The 24315-nt window shown below is 40.0% G+C and overlaps 2 protein-coding genes across 6 annotated transcripts in view; one reads left to right on the top strand and one right to left on the bottom strand.

Annotated features, from left to right (window-relative positions):
- itga4 (integrin alpha 4) overlaps window positions 1-11853 on the top strand; it is a 33044-nt gene extending 21191 nt beyond the window's left edge. The window contains exons 19-30 of one of the 3 annotated variants that reach the window (XR_007946565.1): window positions 328-469; window positions 1262-1363; window positions 2038-2114; window positions 2465-2554; window positions 2784-2871; window positions 5474-5581; window positions 5835-5960; window positions 7135-7260; window positions 8492-8590; window positions 8683-8802; window positions 9089-10132; window positions 10455-11853. Coding sequence is in view for 2 of the 3 variants with exons in the window: in XM_022203635.2 (XP_022059327.2) it covers window positions 328-469; window positions 1262-1363; window positions 2038-2114; window positions 2465-2554; window positions 2784-2871; window positions 5474-5581; window positions 5835-5960; window positions 7135-7260; window positions 8492-8590; window positions 8683-8802; window positions 9089-9190 (1180 nt within the window). In the remaining variant the exon portion in view is untranslated. Of the gene's footprint in view, window positions 1-327; window positions 470-1261; window positions 1364-2037; window positions 2115-2464; window positions 2555-2783; window positions 2872-5473; window positions 5582-5834; window positions 5961-7134; window positions 7261-8491; window positions 8591-8682; window positions 8803-9088 lie in introns of all 3 variants that reach the window. The other 2 variants (XM_022203636.2, XM_022203635.2) reach the window with 2 other exon arrangements.
- cerkl (ceramide kinase-like) overlaps window positions 11726-24315 on the bottom strand; it is a 41402-nt gene continuing 28812 nt past the window's right edge. The window contains exons 6-14 of one of the 3 annotated variants that reach the window (XM_022203638.2): window positions 24176-24306; window positions 24015-24089; window positions 18802-18979; window positions 18194-18259; window positions 17848-17885; window positions 17628-17736; window positions 17451-17547; window positions 14794-14993; window positions 11726-12815 (exon numbers count right to left, since the gene is read on the bottom strand). In XM_022203638.2, coding sequence (XP_022059330.1) covers window positions 12737-12815; window positions 14794-14993; window positions 17451-17547; window positions 17628-17736; window positions 17848-17885; window positions 18194-18259; window positions 18802-18979; window positions 24015-24089; window positions 24176-24306 — 973 coding nt within the window. In that variant the 3' untranslated portion in view covers window positions 11726-12736. Of the gene's footprint in view, window positions 12816-14793; window positions 15227-17450; window positions 17548-17627; window positions 17737-17847; window positions 17886-18193; window positions 18260-18801; window positions 18980-24014; window positions 24090-24175; window positions 24307-24315 lie in introns of those variants that run through there. The other 2 variants (XM_051958802.1, XM_051958803.1) reach the window with 2 other exon arrangements.

Below are 24315 nucleotides of genomic sequence, written 5' to 3'. Positions count from 1 at the left end.
AAAAACTGCAGGAGTCAAGAAATGTATTTTTTCAAGATTAAAAAAACCCAAAAACATTCCTTTCTCCTGATTCAGTGTTCTATAAACTGCATCAAACTGTCTTAGAGTTTGCAGATTTTTACCGTCATGGTTTGACAGTTTTTTCACTGTAAAATGTACAAACTTTTTTTACAGTGCAGTGCTAGATGACACAGTAACCTCAAACTGGAGCCAGTGAGCTGTACTTTTTCTACAGACCTGATTTTGCTCCTTGAAGTTCATCCTGACGGGGCTGTTATCGATGTATTGTAAGACGTTGGTTCTGTTTTTTGTCTTTCTTATCATCAGTCAGCAGGACTACTTTGCTCTGGGCTCCGGACAGACCATCATGTTGAAAGCCTCGGTGCTGAACTCTGGAGACGACGCCTTCCTGCCTAAACTGACGCTGCGATTCCCTGACAACATCCACTACATTAAAGTGCTGCAGAACGTGAGTCCTGAAGTTTTCAGTCCTCTGTTGGTTTGGTGAAATCCGAAGTTAGCGGCGGCAAAAACAAAAAATGTGTTTTAATTCGACGGCAATCCAAGTTCCCAATTTGATTCCAGCCGGGGATCTCTGAATTTTTGCTGTTCACTGTTTAAAAATAAAGACAAAAGTGACAGAAATGATCTTGAAAATGAAAAGAAAGTACAAAAGAGTTGCAACCAAACAAAGTAGTGTTATCTTTGTCCCAATAGTTTCATCCTGATCTGATTTATGCTGCAAGTAGGTTTCAACCCAACAGCAGCACACAATAAAAAGAGTTGTTTATGTGCAACCTTTAGCTAAACGTTGACATTTGAAGATGGCATATTATGTAAAATTCAAAGTATAATTATATGTCCCTGGTGTGGCTTGAGACCCCAAAATATGAGAATAAAACGTCACGATCTGAATCTAGCACAGAAAAGTTGGATTCAGAGTGAAACTGGGTCGATTCAGACAAAGATGCCGCTTCGCCGTCTCAGATTTAGCTTGTTTCTGTTAAATGCGTTTGCTGAATCATAGGTATTTTATATGCTAATTGCCATTTTAAAGCTTTGGAAATACAGCTTCTGCATCAAAATTTAGCCCAAAATATTTTAAAGAACTTTGTTTTGGGTCTCCTGGGCTGGTGGAGTGACACATTTCATGATTTCTGACACAAAATGACCCAAAATCCACTAAAAATCTTAAGATCAACAACACAAATCTCTCACTGAACACAGGAACCACAATAATTGTGTGTACTTTTGTGTGCAGCAGGACAACGTGGTCAATTGTGACGTCATACAGGAGGTGAACACGACAACGGTGGGCGTCGACTGCAGCGTCTCCAGCCTCCTCCTTCCAGCTAAATCCCAGGTGAGTCTGAGCCAAAGACACGCTGGCATTTAAAAAGTTCACCACAACATTAAGCGTATACTAAACTATTCCAACACCAAATGTCTAACAGGTAAATGTTCTTGCTGTGAAGTTGTACTGTGTTGGCATGCAAAATTACACAGCTAAAGTGTATGAAAATGGAATTCATTTTGCAGGAATTTATGAATAAATGCATCTAACAAATAAAAAGTTTGAAATGTTATTGGCTCCGCATGTCATGGTGATGCTGTGGTTTTAAAGTATTTCATTCCAAAGCATAAATGTGAAACTTTTGGTGGTTCTGGAGGGAAGAAAACAGGATCAAAAACTTAAAATTATGAGAAAATATTGTCAAGATCTGTACAAAGCTAAATGCAGCCTCATAATTGTTGTAATTTCTGACAGTCCAGAGGTTTCTACTTTCTGTTCTCCAGATGTTTGCTGTGTTTTCATCATGAATATTGCAAAAGAATCTGTTGAAATATCCAAATCCCCCACAGAAAAAGACAGAGCAGCAGTTTTTAGCTGCATTTTGTTTGAATTTGTGCACAATTTAGCTTTAGAGCCAACAATGGATAAAGGGTGAAATAATAAAATTAGTACAGTAAAGGTGGAAAATAGGAAAATTTAAGAAAAACAAAAATCTGAAAACCTCTTTTCTGTGTTTCCTGTAGCTGAATATTGGCTTTCTGTTGGACGTCAACCAGAGCAGCACACCTGGTAACATCTCCATTCATGTGAACGCCTACAGGTAAGAACCACATTTCCAAAAGCTTTACAGAACGAGTCAGAATCTGACATGAGTAAGACGTACGGCTAAAGTAAAACCGAGGAGCAGAGAATCGGTGTTAACAACTTAAACATTATTTTTCCCATCATGTAACATAACTTTTGCAGTTTAACTTGAAAATGAAGCCAGAAAAAGAAACTAAACGGACATTAAATAGAAAAAAAAAGACTTCAGAGACAACATGAGATGTTTTTGAACTGTATGTAAGCTTTCTGAGGCAAAGGAGATTCAAGACTGCACTGATTTAAACCATTTTCAAACAGAAGGTGGAAGTTTGCAGATTAATTACATTTAAACCATTTTGTCTCCAGTGATAACTATGAAAAGGAGGAGTATCTCCATGACAACTCCATGAAGCTCACGTTTCCTCTCAGATATGGACTCACCGTCAACATCCACGGGTGAGCCAACAAGCTTTTATTTTTATGGAATTATGATAATAATAATAACAATATTTAGTTATTAACCCAGGACAGCAAGTTAACATCACCAACTATTAGAATTATTACAATTTGGTAAAAAATTACCCAATTACAGTGTAAAGGATAGAAGAAATTTAAAGGAAATCTTCTATTAAAATACAGCATTGTTAGCGTCAGCCACCGCTGATGTCTGTCTGTCCGTCTGCAGGTTTGTGACTCCCACCTCATTTGTGTTTGGAGATGAAGATCTGGTTCCAGCCAACTGCTACTCTGAGAGATTCAACTACACGTACAAGGTCGGTCACGTTTTCTTTGTTGCAAAGTGCATCACAATCACATCCAGAGTCAACAGAAAGATGCAAGTTTGAACAAGCAGGAATTTTCACTCTGTAGTTGATGTTAACAAAGTTCTCAGTTACAAAGTTCTTTTTTCGAAACTAAGGTTCTATAGTTTGTCATATTAAAAACATCAAATGTCGAGGAAGTAGTTCACATAAATACAATCTAATACGAGGTTCTAGTATCTAGCGATATGCTGATTATTAGCCTGACCGATTATTGTGTCTGATGTCTGGCATTTTTCCAACCGTCGGTATGGAAGCATAGAAAATGTTACTGGAGACGAAGAACCAGACGGTTGTGAGGAGGTTCTGGTTGGAGGTTTTTTCTGATTTTGTGGATTCTGAATGGACTTAAGAACAAAAGAAGACATTACAAAACTCTGAAATGTGGATCAATAGCTGAAGTAGTTTCCTTTGAGGCACATCAGTGAAGATGTTAAAGATTTTGAAGATATTGAAGACGTTGTTAGAGGTTTTGTTGAATGTAGAAGAAGATTTTGTTAAAGGTGTTGCTGAAGATGTAGAAGGTGTTGTTGAAGGTGTTGTTGAAGATGTTCAAATTGTTGTTGAAGATGAAGATTTTGAAGGTGTTGTTGAAGTTGTTGAAGACATTGAAGATGTTGAAGGTGTTATTGAAGGTTTCAGAGGCGATTATTGATCAGTTAAAGGCACTGCTTCAGGTCTGATGCAGCCTCCTTTCTCTGTCTACTGTTTCTCTGAAAACTGAACAAGAAACACAAACCAGGAAATTAGCTACTCCCACAGTGGGTGAGGCTAGCGGCTAGCGGCTGGCGGCCAAGCTAGAAGGCAGCCACAGATGAACTTGAAACAAACTCTGGGGTAATTAATAATACCTTAAGATCTGGACCTTGGTGACAGAAGAGTGAAAGATTAAAGAACAGAACATCATCAAGAGACAAACTGATCAATCTCAGTCACATTAACAGAGAAGAGCATCCTATTTTAATTTCTCCCATTTCAATTTTACACATTCATTTATAGTCACCCTTATTATTGAAGAAGTCTTGTTATGAATGGCAGCTTCTCTGCTACCACATGCTGTTAAAATATTACATTTATTGTATATCGACTCCAAATATCGGCCTTTTCTGATCATCAATAAACAATATTGGTATTGGCCCTGGAAAACCCGTATCATTCAATCCGTACCGATAGCTTTAATGCTAACTCTGTTCCATTGAAGCATCTCACTAAGCTCAATTTCAGGTCCTCAGAAGTGAAGCAGCTAAATATAATTTAGCTTATTCATTGTGTTGTTCACAACTACTTTCGCTCCAACTTCTTCTTCTTCTGTAAACTGTTGAAGTGTTTTTACGTGACAAGCTGCTAGCCCCTGCTGACCTTTAGATGGGAAATGAAACCGGAGGTGGAGGAAGCTCTCGTTGCTCACACACATTTCACCATCCACCTTTATGTACCCTTCTCCTGTCAGAGTAGAAACTGTTCTTTAAGGAAAAGTCATTTGCAGACTGTTATGAAACTTGAGTCAGTGGAAAATATTTGGATTAAACTGTGTGAAGTTATTGTTGTATAGCTCATTGTATATAACAACTAGCAAGCTTTAAACGTTATATTGTGACTGTCAATAGTGTTTTAGTGATTAAAATAATGTGCAATTTTGACAACAAAATGGTACAAAATGAAGTGTAAATGTCCCTGAACAGCAAAAATAATCTGCAAGTATCCCTACATCAACAAGCTAAAATGTTATTTTTCTGTGTTGATTTATGCCAAATGAGTACGTTTCAAGCTAGCTTTAACTCTTGTACATTCTTATAAATAGTCCAGCAGCTAATTTCAAGTAAGAAATTAAAAGGGAAAATTCGATTTCAGGCTTAACGTTTCTCCTTTGCCGCTACAACTGAGCTCTACCTCCGCTTTCTTGGTTGTCTGGTGTGTTTGTTTTCCAAAGGTTTCAAACAGATTCCCACACTCACATGCAATAGATTTATTTGTGACTTGGAAGAACTTCGCCCAATGAAGGTCTATCACTGAAACTTCAAATATAAATCTATTTTTGTAAGGTTTTTTTTTTAACTTTAGTCCACTTTCTATGTACTTATACCAATAAATAGATGTTATTTAGAGTTCCTTTGTCTGATGTGTTGCCAAAACCTCTTGAGAGCTTCTGCAATCTCACTAAACTCCAGTTTTTTGCATCCACGAGCAGCAAGGCCAGTCGCAAGCTCAGGCTGTGAAGATAGGAGGCCATGAAGTCACAAAATTGGCCAAAAGTCTTTTCTAATTTAAACATACGCAGGTGAAATGCACTTGGTCAAGAAGAAGTACATAAACACATACAGTAGATTTTAGAGTAGCGTTTCTTCTAATAAGTATTCCTAATAATTCCACAACTTTCCTGAGAATCTGACTTTTCTTAAAATTCAGTCATGTGTACGACCATGGCTAAACTGCAAACAGAAATGGCTAACATGTTATTCCACACGCTTTCTCTGGTGAAAATATGTACAGATTAAGGCTAAAAGAAAGCTGGGCTCATGTACCAACTCTTCCTTGTTTATCTGTTGATTTTCAGGTGTTAAACTCTGGACCTAGCAGGTCGGTGGACACTGTGATCGAGATCGCGCTGCCAAAGATCCTCACACCTTACGAACACCGACTGCTGAAGGTGCTGGAGTGGCAGGTACGTCGAAACCAGAAGTAGAAGGAGCTCTGTCATTATTAAAGCTATTTGTAGAGTCTCAGTGGTTCCTCTGGTGAGCGGGTTAGATCTGTGTTGGGACAAGCAATATGCAAAATCCAATTGGACGTAGCTGAAGTAGCATTAGAAGTACATGTGCAGTTGTAGTAGTAGTTTTAGTGGTATTAGTAGTACTCGCACGCTGTAAGACAAAACCATGAGAGATCTCTTTAATGTGTTAATTCTGTGTTTACAGTCGTCTCAGGGTGTTTGTTCGATCAGCGACAAGACGGTTTCAGTCAACGAGGACTGTGAGGTCCCTCAAGCTTCCTTCATAAAACAGCTCATCTTCTTCTTCTCGCCCACATCCACACGCAGAATGGTAAAAACGCACACACACACACACACACACACACACACACACACTCTGAAAGGCATTAGGTAATAACGAGTGTCTAAAGCTTTCACTTCCACTTGAATCAGCAGAACAAACACAAAATGAGAAGTCAGCTATGAGTCTTAAAGGGCTGAAAATAATGTTTGTGTGTGGTCAAAGACAGAGTGGAGTTAAATGAAGAGATGTTTCATCCAATGGATGGCGGATGGATGGATGCATGAATGGATGGATGTATACATTGACAGATGGATGTATACATTGACAAATGGATGGATGATGGATGGATGATGGATGGATGGATGGCTACATTGATGGATGGATGGATGGATGGATGGATGGATGGATGGATGGATGGATGGATGGCTACATTGACGGATGGATGGATGGATGGATGGATGGCTACATTGATGGATGGATGGATGGATGGATGGCTACATTGATGGATGGATGGATGGATGGCTACATTGATGGATGGAAGGATGAATGGATGATGGATGGATGGATGGATGTATACATTGACGGATGGATGGATGGATGGATGGATGGCTACGTTGATGGATGGATGGATGGATGGCTACATTGACAGATGGATGATGATGGATGGATACATTGACAGATGGATGGATTGATGGATGGATACATTGACAGATGGATGGATGGATGGATGGATGAATGAATGGATGGATACATAGATGATGCATGGATGCATAGATGGATGATGGATGGATACATTGATGGATGGATGATGATGGATGGATGCATTGATGAATGGATGGATGGATGCTATTGTTTACAAAAAAGGTGTTAAAATTGTTGGTATTTACAATAAAGAGTATTGGAAAAGTACAAAAAGGTGTGTGGATTAGAGCTACTAATAAGCATAGAGGAGGGATGTGGTGATGGGTCCTGTTGGTTCAGGATTATTGTTTTTTGTACAGTTGAGTTTAGTCATTAATTCGTATATAATTCATCTATGGGGGAATAATAAGTAATTCTAACGTCAAGATGACACCAGTGGATAAGAAAAGCCAGGATTCATCACTGGGAGACGATGAAGGCTTGTTGAGACGCTCGTTCTGGACAGAAATGGTGGACTGACCCACATCGTCGTGGCTAAAAGCCTGTAATAATCTTTTGGTCTTGTTCTGCCTGTGTGCAGTTTTGTGGCCGGCGCGACACACTGTGTGAGCGGTTGGTGTGTCGCCTCGGTAATCTGGAGGCGGGGAGGGACGCTACCATCAAACTGGAGATCAGCCTGAACCCTGCTGTTCTACTGCAAGCTCCGGTAAACACACAAACATTCATATACACACAGACAGATGACCGTGAAAAAACACACAGATGAAGTTGTCTAAACAAACTTCATTACCGCTCACGGTTCATTCAGGCTATTTAGCTGCAACCCAAAGTGCATATTTACTCTTTTAAATATATTTTCTCGCATTTCTGTGTTGGACTGTTATTAGATGACCATTAGATGCGGGTTTTTTAAAAACTTGTAGTAGTGTCAAACGTATTTTTCTACAAATGTCCCAGCTGCTGATGTGCAAATATGCCAGAAAGGTTGTGTACATTTCACCGATTTCACATAATTCTAGTGACCAGCAGGTGGCAGCATGCTACCAAAGGCAGGGAAGAGGGCTGCTGGCCAGTAAACATGGATGTAAAGAGTCATGGATTTATGTGCTTATGAACGAGGGTTAAAGACATTTGCTAGAGTGACGATGTACTTATTATGTTTTGGTGTTTTTTCTCAATTCGTACCTTTCAGAAGCTGCAGAAAGTGTGCAGAAAAATGTGTATTTTCAAACACAAACACCCAGAAATAATAGTTTATCACATAAAGCAATCAAAAAATACAATGATAACGGTGTAAAGAGCTGTTTTTTGCTCTTTATCTGAACCTAAGTATCATGAATGTCTTATTTTAACACTGTTTTATGTTATTATGTCTGAAGGGGAACTGATCATGTCTTGTACTGCAGCTGTCCAGTAGCTCCTGGAATAAACTTTTACTCTCTTTGTTTTACATACACACAAATTAAACATCACAAGACCTTTTTGGAAATAGAAATACGGTACATTGCCTCATTGTGCCTTTTCGTAATTCAGGCAACAATCGTTTTAAGCTAATGTTTCTTATTTAGTCTTCTGTCCTTTCACAGATACGTGCATTTCCCTGTCAGACTTATCATTTTCTTCCATCTGTGTTAGAAAGCTGGACGAGCACTGAATGATGAAGAAATTTAAAATATACTGAAAACATTGGACAGATTGTTGCTGAAGGCTTCAAACCTTGTTAGGTCCAGTCATACTGCAGAGATGAAACTTTTTTGTAGACTGGATCTTCTTTAGAAGGTAGATCGATCTTTAACACAGTGTCACTCTGACTTAAAAGTGACCTGGATGTTTGCCCAGATGTGTTAAATTAACAACATAAAAAGCTGTAGTGGACATAAACGATCCCTGAAACGTAAAGAATAAAAGCCTGACGTGTCCATGTGTCTCTGCCTTAGGGTCGCCACGGCATCATGTTGCTGGAGAGCACAGCAAGGATGTCGTCTCCCAGAAACGATTCTCACACCATCATCATCCAGGATCAACCTGTAGCACAGGTAAGACGCCCAGCAGCCAATCAGAACCTGCTCAAAGCCTGATGGAGGCTGGAGTTGTTCATTATTAAAGTTTTTATGTGACTCATTTCCAGGTGGTGGTTGAAGCCGTTTCTACCCAGAAACCCTCGATGCCGGTGAAGATCTTCATCATCGTCGTCAGTTTAGTTCTGGGGCTGATGATCCTGGCTGCTCTCATCTGGTGCTTGTGGAAGGTCAATATTTCACTTGGTGCCATAAAACCCGCCTCACTCTACTGCTGTTATCAGAAATGTGATATGTGGCACTATAATGGTGCAGAAAAACTGAAATCTATGACAATATGATGGTACTAAAACAGTAGTATTCTGCAGTATAAAGGTACGGATAAACTGCAGTCTATTGTAGTATGAGAGCCTAAACTCTAGAATATAATCTGGATCATATTCTGTATAATCTACTAAAGAACTGACGTATATTATCATACTGTTTTATAATGATTTTTTTCTTTCTGTCTGTCAGGCTGGTTTCTTTAAGAGAGACTTCCAGAAGAAGCAGGAGGAATTCAACAGGGACAGCTGGGACTATGTTCCTAAACTGGACAAAAGAGAAAGCACTACTTAACCCCGGCCGCTGCCTCTGGACGTGACCTCTGACCTTCTTACTGTAACTGTACGACAGTTTTAACAAGACATTAAGCGTGTGCTGACGGACGACGTGGATAAAACACCGCATATTGCAGGTGAACGTCTCCAGCACCACAGGTTGGAGTGTGACGGATGAACGCCTCCGAAACACCCCTGAATCTGACTGTGACCTTTTAAGATACTTTGCCTGATGTGCCTTCACCAAGACTTGAAACGCGATGGATGGAGAATAAATGAAAAGGGAGGTAAAGTAGTCAAAGTGGACCAAACCTCGGAGCTTCCTGGGATGATTTTCTGGTGATCTCAGGGATGGAAACCTGCCTCTGATTGGTTCATGACTCTAGAAAAACCTTCCTTTTGTCTGTGTACATTATCTTCTACATTTTCTCCTGCTGTCCACGACACCAGGAGCCGACGCTGGATGTTAACCAGACAGAAGAAGGTGACGGCGGCTGGGATGTCCTGGTACCGGGAGGAGAGTCATATGACTATGTGGTGTCGCTCTTTTCACCTGTTCTCACTGCGGGATTTCTTGGTTTTGAGTTCAAATCATTTCAGGGGAGTTGCACAATCTGCTCAAGTAAACACGCGTTGTTTTTTTTTTGTTTTTGTTTTTTACTCCGAATCCAGTGATAACAAGTCGTCTTGGTCATGCTGACTTTTAAGGGACCCCAGAGGAGAAATTTCTTCCCTCCCATTCATAAATTTGAGGAAATGTAGGAATCATATTTGCGATCTTTGTCACTTTGACGGCAGCTCATCACAACATCTCAGCTGTCAGTCACTGCAGGAGAACATCTAATCTACAACTCTTTATGTAGATGTTTGCAGGGTGAAGGCCAGAATGTGACAGATCAGACATGTGGAAACAAAAAACAGCAAGAAATGTCCTGAATGAAAGCAGAGAAAGAGCACACAGGTGGGCTAAAGTCTGATTTATACTCCTAGCTGGTGCACCGACAGCTCAGATACAGTGCAGAAGTATAAATCAAGCTCAGGAAGATATTATAGGATCAATATTAATGATCACAACAATGCACTTAGAAGAAATTAACAATGTTACCAAATGTCCTCGATACACTTAACGGTGCCAAAGGATGGGGGAATAACAATAGTGTCACAAAGCTGTGCACAGATGCAAACCAGGTGTAGTAAAGAGTTCTGTGACTGCGCACTTGAAAGGCAATTATCATATCTGATTTTATTTATCCATCTATCTAAGTAGTCTTCACTGCTTCCAGTTCTCCTGCTACAGCTGGAAGTCCTGTTCTATGAGGATGTCAAGCTGCAACTGCAGTGTTTGCTGGAACCCAGACGGACGTATTCGGAAACCCTCCAAAGGAAGTCTCCCCGTAGGCATCAAAAAACACCTCAACTGGTTCCTTTAGAGGTGAAGGAGCAGCGGCTCTACTCCAAGCTCCCTCCAGATGTCTGAGCTTCTCACCCTATCTCCAAGGCTGGGCCCAGATACCTTACAGAGGAAGCTCGTTTCAGCTTCTTGTATCCGCCATCTTGTTCTTTGGGTCACTACCCAGAGCTCATGACCATAGGTGAGGGTTGGAACGTAGATGGATGGTGAACAGAGAGCTTCTCCTTGCAGCTCAGCTCCCTCTTTACCACGACGGTTCGATACAACGCCCACATTACTGCTGATGCTGCACCACTCCTCCTGTCCGCCTCGTGCTCTATTTTCCCATTAAAGCCCTGTGAATGTCACATAAAACAGACATGCTCTTGGTGCTCCTGATCACCTTCATCGGTGTTGGAACTACAGCCTCTTCCTCATCCCAGGCTGCTAACACAGATTGTGAAGTTTGTTTTCTGGTCAAGTTGAAGATCCACAGGGAAACTGCAAATGTGCAGCTGCTTGTGCTGTTGCATGCTAGTTTTCTGGGATTCATCCATCATATTCCAGCGATGGGAAGATAAACTTTTCTGGACCTTAAACCCCTGTCAGCCTGATCTTACTCTGCTTTACTGTTTCTCTGATCTGTTGTCTGCTGCGTGGAAACAGTTCATTCAGGGATATTTAAAACAGGAAATTTTTCAAATGTGCAAATGATAAAGGTGAATGGTGACTAGAAAACAGAGGGAAGAAATGCACGGTTCTCTTCTGCTGTCCTCCTCAGAACATCTGTCACGTGACTTCGAGCTGTTTTGCTTTTTTTTTTTAATGAGCAATCATGGCACATCCACACAAATGTTTGACCTGTGGAGTTCTACAATAGAAAAGAAAGCACATTTAATTTATAAAGCGCTTTTCAAGATACTGCTCCTCGATTTTGGACAAAACTACCATCATGAAAGTGCAGTTAAAGATGCACCAGAGCAACGAATCGAACCACAGGGTTGGACGATGGACGACTACTTGAAAGCAGCGTTTTAAATGTTTAAGATAATTAAAAGTATTCAAAGCGTTGTTTTATTTGCCTGTATTCTGTGAATGCAGACAGTTAAAACAGCAGCTTCCCTCCCCTCTCTTTATTTAGTACAAATGCACATCACACAGAAATGTATTTTAGTATTTTAATAAATGATTTGTTGTTGTTTTTGTTTATGTGAAGTTGTTCTGCACTGGAGTCTCACTGCTTTTAGCAACACTTTTCTATTCAAATTAAAGATTTTCTATTTAAACAACAACTTGCACTAGTTTCTCTTTGTGACTACAGCTTTTGGTTCGGTTTAAAAAATGCGTTCTATTAAAAATACAAAACACATGCAGCCTTTTCACAGTAAGCTCATTCAGGAATGTTGTCTGCACAGAGAGACTCGAACAATAATCAGTAAGTTTAGAAATGAGTGAATGTAAAACAAAAAATGACTAAACACATGTTTTTTTTGTTACACTGGGCCAGAAACTGGATGACATTTAAAAAAAAACAAATCAAATGACATGAGAAGAGTTGATAATTAAATTGTAACAAAATGTAAACATTTTTTGAATATAAAAAAATCTTTATGAGGCAGTTTTACAGCTATTAAATTATACAGAATGTCAGAGTTGAAGCTGCAGTGATTAAAACATCCATTTTACTGTAGTATATAGTTATAGAGGATGCCAGAAAAACATGTGCTATGTCCCAAAAAACTGTCAAACGTGCCGGATGTCAGAAAACATCCAGTGGTATTTTGAAGAATGCGAGGCAGCGGCATGCTTCTCTGGTCAGTCTGACCCTCAGTCCTTCATGTTGCAGATAAATAAGCCTGAGCCTCTGATAACGGCTCACTTTGGGTCAAAGTTTAAGGCTTTAACAAAGCAGCATGTCTGAAAACTTGTTGCATGAAACGGTTCGTATGTGATCAGTACCGCTGCGTTACTTAAAGCAGAAAATACAAAATAAATAAAAATCAGTGCAGCTTTAATGTCAAACCAGGAAGCTGCTAATCTGTTGTTGCTACTCTGAATTACTACATTAATTCACGTCGCCATGGAAACCGTAATGACCTAGAGAGGGCACTGTTGAGTCATTACAGTTACCATGGTGACGTGTCCCTCGGAGGGCAGCGGCGCCCTCTGTTGTTGTCAGATGCAGCTGCAGGAGACGGTCGACTCGGCCTCGTCCACCTCCTCCCCGTACAGAGTGATGAGTCTTGGATGGACCCTGAACGAAACACACAAATTTTTGAATTATCCAACTTTTACTAGTTTTCTGCTCCGTATTGATCAATAATAAGTACTGACTGACTCAGCTGCCACATCAATGGTAGCATTTTTATTCCATGTTTTATATGTTATTTGCTAACCCTACTCTTATTACAGTAACAGGGTTGCTAATCCATGCTAATGCGATCTTTTTCTCAGCAGTAGAAGCTAGATATTTAGCTAGGTGTTACTGCTGACCAAGAGGACAAACTGACTGATGGAAAACAGTCAAAAGAATGAGTCTGATCCTGATATAATGAGGTAGAGAGAGACATTCAATTGAGGCTGACAATGGGATAAAAATAAGGGAAACAGAAGAGAGGACATAGCTTTGCTCTACTCATTCTTTAGAAAAACTGATGATGTAAACGAGAAAAACAAGACATAAAATGACAAAAACATGACACAATCGTCATCAACAGGTTCTGCTAACATGTTGTGGAACACGTTCCATGCATAATAATAATTATTATTTAAAATATTACGTTCATTCAAAAACTGTTCCCACAATTACAGGAGACATCAATGAAAAAGATAAAACCATTTAATTTTATGTTAACTGTTCTGTTAAAGATTCAGTTTGGTCATCAGGGGGATGGGACGAGAGAAAAATGGCATTTTAGGAGGAACTCCAGACTTATTTGGTGTTTTCAAAAATATTTTCAAACATTTTTTTCTCCTAGTTCATTTTAGATTTGGTCTCATGGGAAGAACATTTACACAACAGTTGCATGTTTTAGTATTTCTACATGGATTATTTGAAATTTGATGTAAAGTGTCCTCCAGTTCTGAAATGATGAGGAGTTACATACGTATAAAACAGTGTCATCTGCATAAAAATGCACATCACATGTCTGGATTAATTGGAGTGATAATATTGTTTCGGGGGTAAAGGATAAAGAACCCAGTATAGAACCCTGTGGTGTCTCTTATTAATTTATCCCAACAGAGGATGATTTGATAAAATTACCTGTTTTTTTTTTATCAGATTGAGCATAAAACCCACAGTCTTGTTTCAGTAAAATGCTAACAGTTGATAAAGATAAACAAACAGAATTACTGACTGACTGCTGACAGAATAAAGTTTTCCTCACTAAAGATCATATTCTTTGCTTTCCTGTACAGATACACATACATCTTAGAACATGTTATTTTATTGATCTGTCAGACTCCAGTGATGTGATGTGAGGATCAATCCTAGTGTTGATGTATCTCTTTAAAGTTTTGGAGCCTATTTCACCATAAAGAACTTTTTTTTTGTCTTTTCAAGGCTGTAAACGGATTGGGAGGATCTGAAGATGCTGAAGGGTAATCAGTGCTAGTGATGCTGAGAAGATGGTGGTGCTGGACAAGGTAGGAATTTATCAAATTGTTGGCTCAAAATTGAATTATGTTTCATGTCTAGTAATTATTTTCTATTCTGATGAAGATTTTTAGTTATTTAAGAGCTTAAGAAAGGGAGATGGATAGCAGCATTCAAAACAAGGGAACAAATCACTGGCAGCATTTTTTCCCCCCCAAACTAACAATAAGGACAAAATTGAGCATTTTATCAGATCGGATGTAAGCACTAACATTATTAATATTAATTACACCATAAATATCCCCTATTTATATATATAAAATGCCAAATATCAATTATAACGGGCCAAGTTCATAGTCGATCTATCCCTACTTACTATAATGTGTTTTTACTCAGCAGATCTAACAGAATGACTGAATGTTGTGTGTAATTGGTGGACTTTCTCTTAAAAAATGATGCAGAAACTATCAGGGACAGATACCATCAGAGGGAAATGAGGAAATAGGGATTTGGGTGACATGACCATTTATCAAAGCAGACTTTGAATCAGTCAGTCATGTCGGCTGCTTCACTCAGTGATAACTGGAAGCATCAGGACATGTTCTGTCAGTAATAATGTCACCGAATGTCCCACCTGACGACCACTTCGTTGGCGATCTCCACCAGCTCTCCGTCGATGTTCCAGGGGAAGGCCTGTCCCTCTGCCTGGATGATGGGGGTGGTTCTGGGGTCGCCCTCCTCCTCCTCGCTCTCCTCCTCCGCCCAGCCGGTCAGCGAGCGAGGACGGATCCTCACCGCAGAGACACAGTGGGTCTCCACGAAGGAGAAGCTGAACTGCAGGAGGACAGGCAGGTAGTCAGACTGTGTGTGTGTGTGTGTGTGTGTGTGTGTGTGTGTGTGTGTGTGTGTGTGTGTGTGTGTGTGTGTGTGTGTGTGTGTGTGTGTGTGTGTGTGTGTGTGGGAGAGAGAGTTTCTTCCTGTCCTCTGCTGCAGCACCATGAAGCTCCAACAGGGGGCAGCAGAGACCAGCAGACTGTCCCCTTCTGGGCTTCATGATCAAATCCAACCTGTTTTTATGGGATAGATTCATGTCTGTCGTACAGTAAGAGTCCAGCAGTGCATTGAACCAAAGTATTTACACACACATTTAACCTTCATGTACTGGCACCAAAAAATATTGTTTCCTTGTCTGAAAAAAAAAACACAAATTCAGCAAAAAAATTCCCCAAATTTCTGAAAATTTGCAAAACCGTCAGGAAGAAAGTTCCAATAATTCCTTGAATGTTTCCCATTAAAGTTTTATTTAAAAAACAAACTTTGGCAACAGAAAGTCTTGCAAATTTTTCAAAAAATTAGTAAAAATCTTCCCAAAATTCCTGAAAATATCTAAAGTGATTTTATATATATATAATAAAATAAACTAGTTGGAGTTTATATATATATATATATGTATATATATATATATATATATATAGATAGATAGATATATACATATATATATATATATATGAAATATTTTAAAAAATGAATAAAGCTGATGTTGTATTTCTGCAGCTGTGGGCTTTACAGGGTTAAATAATATGAATCCTTCCTTCATGCTCATGTAAACAGCTGCAGGTTCTGCTTCTTCTAATTGTTCTTCCTCAGTGATGGAGAATGAAATCCACAAAATGTTGTTTTCGTGTTTAATCGAGGTTCATGTGGAGCTTTAGATGTGTTTTTAGTACTTTTAATTTTACTATCCCTGTGGACAGAAACGATATCCAGGAAATCTTGTGCTCCATAAATAAAGTCCAGTCTGACCTCCATAAAGGAAAGGAAGCAGACTGGACGTTTGACTCTCGCCTCAGATCACACCGATTTAAACTCTGCTTTTTCACACCTGTAGGAGCCGACAGGTGAGCTTCAGCGTTTGGATGATGTCGGATCCTTTTGTGCCGTTTGCCAGCAGGATGTGGGTCAGGCAGTAAACAGCTTGTTTACTCTTCAGCAGCAGTCAGTATATTTAGTAAGTGGGTTAATGTGCGGTCTCTCAGGCCAGACCGGGCCATGCTGAACCAGGCTAATCTACTCTCCAAGTAGTTTATTTTTACTGAGAGGAGGAGCCTGAAGATGAGAGGTCAAGCATGAGACGGACAATGGAGTTTATCTGAACTCAGCCCATTTATTCGACTCACAATTATGAATTTGTCTGGTTAATGGAGAACATCCAAGCAGCAGCTTCTCACTTCTACCTGCTGTTGATGGTTAAAAATAGAAATCAAAAGTTGGTGCAGATGTTTTCATTGTTTAGATTTTGTGTAAAACTGCATTCCTGTGTGACTGTAAGTGGACTGAGCGTGTCAGCAAAACATCACATCAGTTTGAACATGAACAAACTGAATTCTTCTTTTATGAACACAACACTGAAGCCCATACAGCCTTCAGTTTGATATGGTACATTTGTTAGAAAATACTTGCTTATTTACAGATTATCATTCATTTCAGGCCAAGTTTTTGGTCCTCTGACGAATATGACTTCAGTATGCACCCTCTTTTAGCTCAGTTTTTCATCTCCTGGAGGAAATGTTTGTCTAGATCTCCATTTTAAAGCACTTAGGATCAGTTCTGCTGCTTTATTATGTTCATCAGCAAGCTGCTAGCTTCATGTGTCTGCTGTTCGGTGCTGAGTAGGAAGTTCAGGTTCTGTTTCTGAGTGTTTTCACTGCAAAGTGCATTGATATAAATCCCAGCTGTTTCAAGAATCTGCCTGTTCAACTTAGATTCTAATTTGAACTTCATAATTCTGAACCTGAATCTTGAGTATTTGAAGGATTTAAACTTTAAATATTAAGCTGTCAGATGTTTTCGTTTGTCTATTTCTGAGCTGCATATGAATATGGATAAAAACATGTAGCTTAAATAAAAAAATGGCTTAACAAAAACTGTTAAAATAAATATATATACCCTTGTGTCATCCTGCGGGTTTAAAATTTGAAAATGTGGTAAAAAAAAATTTTTCCTGAAGGTTTTGCAAATTTTCAGAAATTTGGGAATTTTTTTGCTGAATTTTGGGATTTTTACAGACAAGGAAAAATATTTTTTGAGGACAACAGGAGTGTGAAGCTTTCATGTTTCAACCAATAAAAGGTGATTAGAAATCCATGAGCTGCAGCTATTTTAGCTTTTAGTTATCAAATGCTGAAAGATGAACTGCTAAGATTCGATGAAAGATTCAAAACCAATCAACACTGTAGAGTTTATCTAGTGCTCTAGTTTGCCCTGAAACTAAAGACTGACGGCGTCTCTCACCTGTCCACTAGAGCCGCTGTACCTCTTCAGGTGTTTGATGAACTCTGACCTGGAAGTGTTTCCTACTGCGATCAGCGCCGCGCTGCCATTGGCCACGCTGTCAGAAACAACGATGGGAGAGCGACGTTAGCGTTAGCAGCAGCACCGTGGTGCATTCACTGCTCCTCGTCGGCTCACCTGGTGTTCGGAGCCAGACCTCGAGGTGTGTGTGGACTCAGGCAGGGGATGGACATGATGCTGATGCTCAGGTAAAGGCCCTGATTGGTCGTCCAGGACTCCTCTCCTTCTGCACCGTCCAATCACAGAAAGACAAAATAAAGAGAGGCTGACGGGAACAGAAAGTTCTGGTCTTCTGTCCACATCAGTCCATCTGAAGACGGACTAAGACTGGGCTCACCTGGCTCTGGGTCCAGGTCCTGGTCCTGGTCTTGGTCTCTGAGAAGCAGGGGATCAAATTTAGCTTTAAAGACAACATTTAAAGATTTACACACTGCTATTATAACTAATTAAACCAGTTTTTCAGCAGTTAGAAGATGTATTAAAGCAGTCAATAAAGCAGAGTGATGTTTAAAAGGAAGGATTTGTTTTGCTGTAACTATCACAGAGGTATTAAAAAAGGCATAATATTTAAATAACAACAATGTGAATTATACATCCACCTTTACTGTTATATTTAAATTATTGGATTTAAATGTGTGTAGAGGGGAATCAGAAGGTCCCGGTGTTTGTAACCTGTGACTCACCGATGTCCAAACAAATCTCTGTTTGGCTTCTTTGCCGGTAAAAACGACAGCTGACAGTCCTCTGGTCTGAAGGAGGCAGAAAAACAGATGAGAAAACTATGAGCTGCTGACTGTTAGCATGAGAACATCTGCTAATGAAAATGTTATAGCAATCCATCCAATAAGCCAATATTGGTAACCTTTTCATTTTTATTTAAATTTACCCTCATCAGAATTTTGTCTTAGAGATCATAAACACATATGAGCAACATGTGACCTCTACGGTTAGAAAAAAGTCAGGAAAATGCTTCAGTGGAGTCTTAACTTCTCCAGACTAACACTCAGTCGTCTCTCAAGTCAAAGCAAAGTTAGACTGGCGTAAGGAACCAACGTGACCAGAACACAGTCTGAACAAGTGACTGACAACGGCTAGAAACAGCGTAGCTTTTATACAGGATCATGTTCATAAGTCACACAACTGGTGTGTGTTATCTCTGGTTCCTCAGCGCTTCATGGAAGATCCCTGAGCACACATGAATCCACTCATCACACCGTTATGAATGATGAAGAATGTTCAATCATCAAATACAACCATTTTCAGAACAAAAAACAAAATCGGTATGTGCCACCTCAGTCTGGCCAGCGTCTTCACTAGAGCGTACTCTCGTCGCCGCGACGACGGCATCCATCTCTTCTTCTCCGCCCGCGCTAAACTCCGCCCACCGAAGCCAAACATGGCGGAGAAACCAAAACACACCAGCTGACCGAGAGAGGAGAAGCTGCACATGTCCACCTGCTGCCGGTGGCCTGAGGACACACAGAGAGGAGGAAAGATCCCGTTAAACGATCCGTCCAGAAGAAAAACAAAGGAATTCAGACACAAAAAGTTACATCACACAACCCTGACTCCAACCTGAACCCAAGTCTGGACCTGAAAAGTCTGATTCACACACACACACACACACACACACACACACACACGTTTGTACTTCTATCTTAGTGAGGACATCCATAGGCGTAATGCATTTCCTAGAGCCTTACCCTAACCTTAACCTTCACAACTGATTGCCTAAACTTAATCCTTACCCTAACCCTAACCAAACCTCAATTCATACCTGTTCTCTTAAAACAAGTCTTCACCCTCAAACATGACTGTTTCAAAGTGAGGACCGGCCAAAATGTCCTCACTTTGTAAAAATGTCCTCACTTTGATAGTTAAATGCACAAAATGGTACTCACCATCTAGCAAGTACAAGAACACACACACACACACACACACACACACACACACACAGCCTGTTAGAGGGCCAAGTGGTCGTATGTTAGAAACTCATTAACATTCATGATGCACTCCAAATATGGGCGACAGAAAGAGGTCATTGGACTCGCAGATCAGATCAGAGACCCGTTTGTTGTTGCTACTGCTCCAGTTTGACCAGTCCATCTGTATATCAGTCCAGTTTGATCAGTTATTCTTTGTATATTTTGTGTGACAATGTGTGTGGACATAGGAAGACATAACTGTTAAGTGTGACAGTGCACCTTGTTTAGGTTCAGTTCAGTTAAAGTGTGATACATGATGAGGGTAGACGTAATAAGCTTTGTGTAGATTTTCAGTCCTCCAGGTCATGCTAATCCTAAGAGCTTCACTAGAACTGGACTTCTTTTTGGTTCTTGAAGACATTACACTTACTTCTGCTAAACTACTCTATATTACCTATTATTAACTTTTTTTAGCTATTGTTTTTGTAGCATTTAGCCCAAAATAAACCAGTCAATATCCAAACTTTTAAAATAAAGAAAACACTTCAAACTTCAACTGACTGACTAAGAATTTCTCAGCATCTCTGGACAAGCAAACATTTGACCCTCTTTGAAACTGCCAGCAGATGAAGGTGATATATGGGGAAAAAAAGTTTGCATTAATTTATCACACCTTTAAATCCGTAAAATTAGAATCCAGATTAAATGCGAATGATTAAACGCTCCACAGGGAGTGACAGGTGGAACCTGTCTTATTTACACCTCTGACATCTCAGGCCTGGTGTTCTCTTTGCTAATGAAGTGTGTGGTGTCATCATGCTAAGCTCTAAAGAGCTTTCTAACGCCTTTAGGAAAAAGGGCTGTGGATGTGGAAGAGACTGGCTTTAAAAAGACCTTTAAATCCTCTGAAACAAATCCTTCATATTCACATGCGGGTCAAACATCAGAGCGGCTGATGGAAAAAGAAGTCTCTAAAATAGCCCAAAGTTCTTCCCCAGATCTGCAGGTAACTCTGCAGCTGTTGGTGTCAAGGTGCTGCATCTACATCAGGAAAAGATGGAATAAATCTGACCAGGTGTGCCAGGTCAAAAGCAAAAGTAAAGAAAAAAATACTGTCTGCCAGTGAACATACAGGTAAAGACAAGGCCTTTAAAACTGGTGTGCAAGTAAAGATGCAAAAACTGTAGAAATGTTTGATGTGGACAAAAAGACCTACCATAATAGTACAGCATTTTTTATTAAAATTTGTAATATAAATTATTATTAATGACTGATACTTTTAGGATTGTAAGTCTGCAGTATATTATCTGTTTTTTACGGTAAAAGAAAATACATATCGGTTGGACCTTTAAGACGCACTGCAGGTTTGATCTCGATGACACACTGACCGCCTCAGCTTTAATCCTGCACAACACACACAGACACACAGACACACAAACACACTGACAACACGCCATATGGTGAGGAAATCAGATTCTGTCCAGAGAGACAGACAGGCAGTCAGTCAGACAGACAGGTGGGGAGGCAGCAGTTCAGTAGGTTACAGCAGGTATGTGGCCAGATGGCACGCTGAGTGTGTGTGTGCGTGTGTGTGTGTGTGTGTGTGAAAGCTGATCGAGCATCTCATTAAATGGTCTCGATGGTGAAATCAGGTTGATGATGATCATTTTTTTATTCAAGTTACTTCTGTGATTTGTGTTGCGTTCGCAGGCCGTTGGAAAAACCAACAGTTAATAGTCCTAGGGTGTACTGTCAAACCATTACAATGAAAATCTGTAAACTCTGAAACAGTTTGAGGCAATTTATTTGACACTGAGTCAACGTAAAGAAGTTGCAGAGTTATCTAATGGAAACATGCCGTAGTATGCCAAAATCACTTCCAATTAAGTTCCCCATTACAAAAACACCTCTCAAGGAAGTGTGTTAATTCCAGATGACATGACCTGCTCCATGTGATGTCATTTCCTCCTGAAGAAAAGACGGGCCAGACTCCAAGGCTTTCTGAGTTATTTAATATAAAGTAGTCAACAGGTTTACTACAATATCTTTAGAAATAACTTTCAATTTTACTCAGTTCCATATATAATATTTAGAAGAATCTCTGTGTAAAAATGCCATGTGGTTTTCAGTTATCGGCGGCCATGTTGATTTTAGGCCTGAAAACAGCAAAAATGTCAACTATGGTACAAAAAGTCCTGCAGTTATATATTGACCCGTTTAGTTTTCATGCTAAGCTAAGCTAACTACTGATGGCTTTTATGAAGATGAAAAAGTTACTTAAACTCCCAAATGTTCACAAACAAAGAGACGTGATGTGCTGACGGACCTCTTTCCCCACCACTTTGAATTGGTGCTCAGACTCTGTTAAACAGCTGGTAACCATGGAAACAGTCGTTATCCAGCTTGGTTACCAGCTAACTGACTGCTCTGGAATCATATCATGTCAGGACACTGTGTTGTAAACACACCTGAACTCACCTGTCGTCACCTAGTGTTCGTGGGAAACGGCTTCCTGGGAATTTTAACTGTTTTCTATTGTTCAGGAATTAGTCTCATTGGAGCCATGGAATACTCCCATCTGTCACACACAGACACAGCTTACAGTATTAATTAGTTATAATGAACCACCTTCTCGCCACAACCTGTCATCGGAACACAGCAGCCCACCGATTGGTCGGTAGGTTTACCTGAGAGAAGGTGGGCAGAGGTGAAGGGGGGCGGGGCTACAAGGAATAAACCTGTGATTTAGAGTGAAACTGATCCTGCTGTTAGACATCTGTCTCTAGACTCCAGTCACACCGTCTGTCTGTTTGTTTTCAAACTCTGTCTGACGGACCACCAGCCAATCACATCACACTTAGCTCCTGATTGGATGACTCAAACTACGGGAAAGTGTGTCTCAGGTAGAACACAACCAGGATGGCAAAACCCAAATCTGAAACTGAACGTAGACACTGAGCGCACACCAGGGCAACTAAACACACCTGTAATTTACATGAAAGGGGGGCGGGTCCAAACAAAAGGTGCTATGTTCTAGGGTGTGTATCAGATCCAGATGTAAACACCTGGAAATAAAAGCTGAAATGTTGATCTGTTGTCAACAGCGTGTACATCTGCAGCTGGTGGATTGTGCCTAGACAGAATCACAGATCTAGAACAGGTAGAATACTGTGACAATAGATCTAGAACAATCGACCGAGAACTACACACACACAGATCTAGAACGGTCAGAATGCATCCAGAATGACACGATTATTTATCAGTACCTGGCAGAATGTTGTGACAGGAGTCCAACTAGAACACCACAACTACAGATCTAGAACACCGAAAATGTTGTGACAAACGCTTTAGAACAGGGTTGTCCAGTATGCAGCCCGCGGGCCAAAACCAGCCCTCCAGAGGGTCCAATCCGACCCTCCAAGTGTAAAAATTCCAGAGAAGACATTAACTGCAGATTGTAAATTAGTAAAACTATAAACTTGAAAGAGTTTCTAGCCCATGACAAGTTGTTTTGCTCATAAAGTAAAATACTTGATTGTTTATTGTTCTTTTGTCATTTTCTGCGTCATTTTGTAATTTTGTGTCTTGTTTTTGTTGGTTTTTTTTGTCTGACTTCTGTCATTTTGTTTCTCGTTTTTGTCGTTTTGTGTTTCCTTTTTGTCTCCTTTTTGTGTTTTTTGTCTTATTTTTGCAATTATATGTTTTGCTTTATTCATTGTTTTGTGTATTGTTTGTTGTTTTGCGGTTCTTTGTCTCACTTGTGTAGTTTGTCTACTCTTGTCATTTTGTTTCTCACTTTTACCATTTTTTGTTTCATTTGTGTCATTTCTCCATTTTTCGTCGCTTTGTCACTTTTTTGTCTAATTTTTTGCCTCTTTTTTTATATTTTGTGTTGTTTATCTCATTTTTTGTCATATTGTGCCTCATTTTTATGATTCTGTGTCTCATTTGTGTAATATTTTGTCTTTTTGTGTTGTTTTTTATCTGATTTTTGTTGTTTTGATCATAAAGGAAAATACTATATTATCAGTTCCAGATGACTAAATGTTGTGTTCCGCTGTAGACACTCTGTGATCTGGAAGTTCTAATGTGGAAATGATAAACTGAGGCTGAATGTTGCTGAAATTGGACTCATTTTTCTTCTGAAATTTCAGGATGTTCATAATGTTTTGTTAAAAGATAGCTGACTGAATGTGAACATTTTGAGAACGTACTTTATTCCACTAAAGCAAAGAAAAAATTCTAGTTGTGTTTATTTCTAGGTTATTATGCTGTGATTTTATTGGTCCGGTCCACTGGAGATTAAAGTGGGCTGAATGTGGAACCTGAACTAGAACAAGTTTGACACCCCTGCTCTGGAACAATCCACCTAGAATTACAATATCGCAGATCTAGAACAGGTAGAGCCTATCTTGGATGAACCAACTACAGATCCAAAACATCTAGAGCAGGCTAGCCAGCGAGAGAGACCACTCTTGACACCAACAGAACCCATGCAGGATGATGCAGTTCTACATTGAGACTAGACTGAACTCAACTATAGATATCTGACCATAGATCTGGAACAACTAGACCCTACCCAGGACGATGTGCAGGGCTGCAGTGACTGGATCTCTGACTCCATGGACAGAACAGGAAACCACATCTGTAGAACCTGTAACAACGGAGAGACGGACGGTTAATAGAAGCTTAGAACACCACGTCCAGCAGCTTCTCCATCATGTGGATGTTTTCTCTCACCAGCAGGAATGATTCCCAGAGGCAGCGCTGGTTTCACTGGTTTTACTGGAGAATCTGCATCCAGCTGAGCTCTGAGGACCAGAGCATGACACAGCTCCGCTACCGAGCCGTCTCCACCGACACACACCACCCTGACAGAC

Source organism: Acanthochromis polyacanthus, chromosome 14 (assembly GCF_021347895.1).
Source record: "Acanthochromis polyacanthus isolate Apoly-LR-REF ecotype Palm Island chromosome 14, KAUST_Apoly_ChrSc, whole genome shotgun sequence".
Classification (NCBI taxonomy): Eukaryota; Metazoa; Chordata; class Actinopteri; family Pomacentridae; genus Acanthochromis; species Acanthochromis polyacanthus.
Note: the sequence above shows the minus strand (reverse complement) of the source record. Positions and strands in the feature narration are given on the sequence as shown.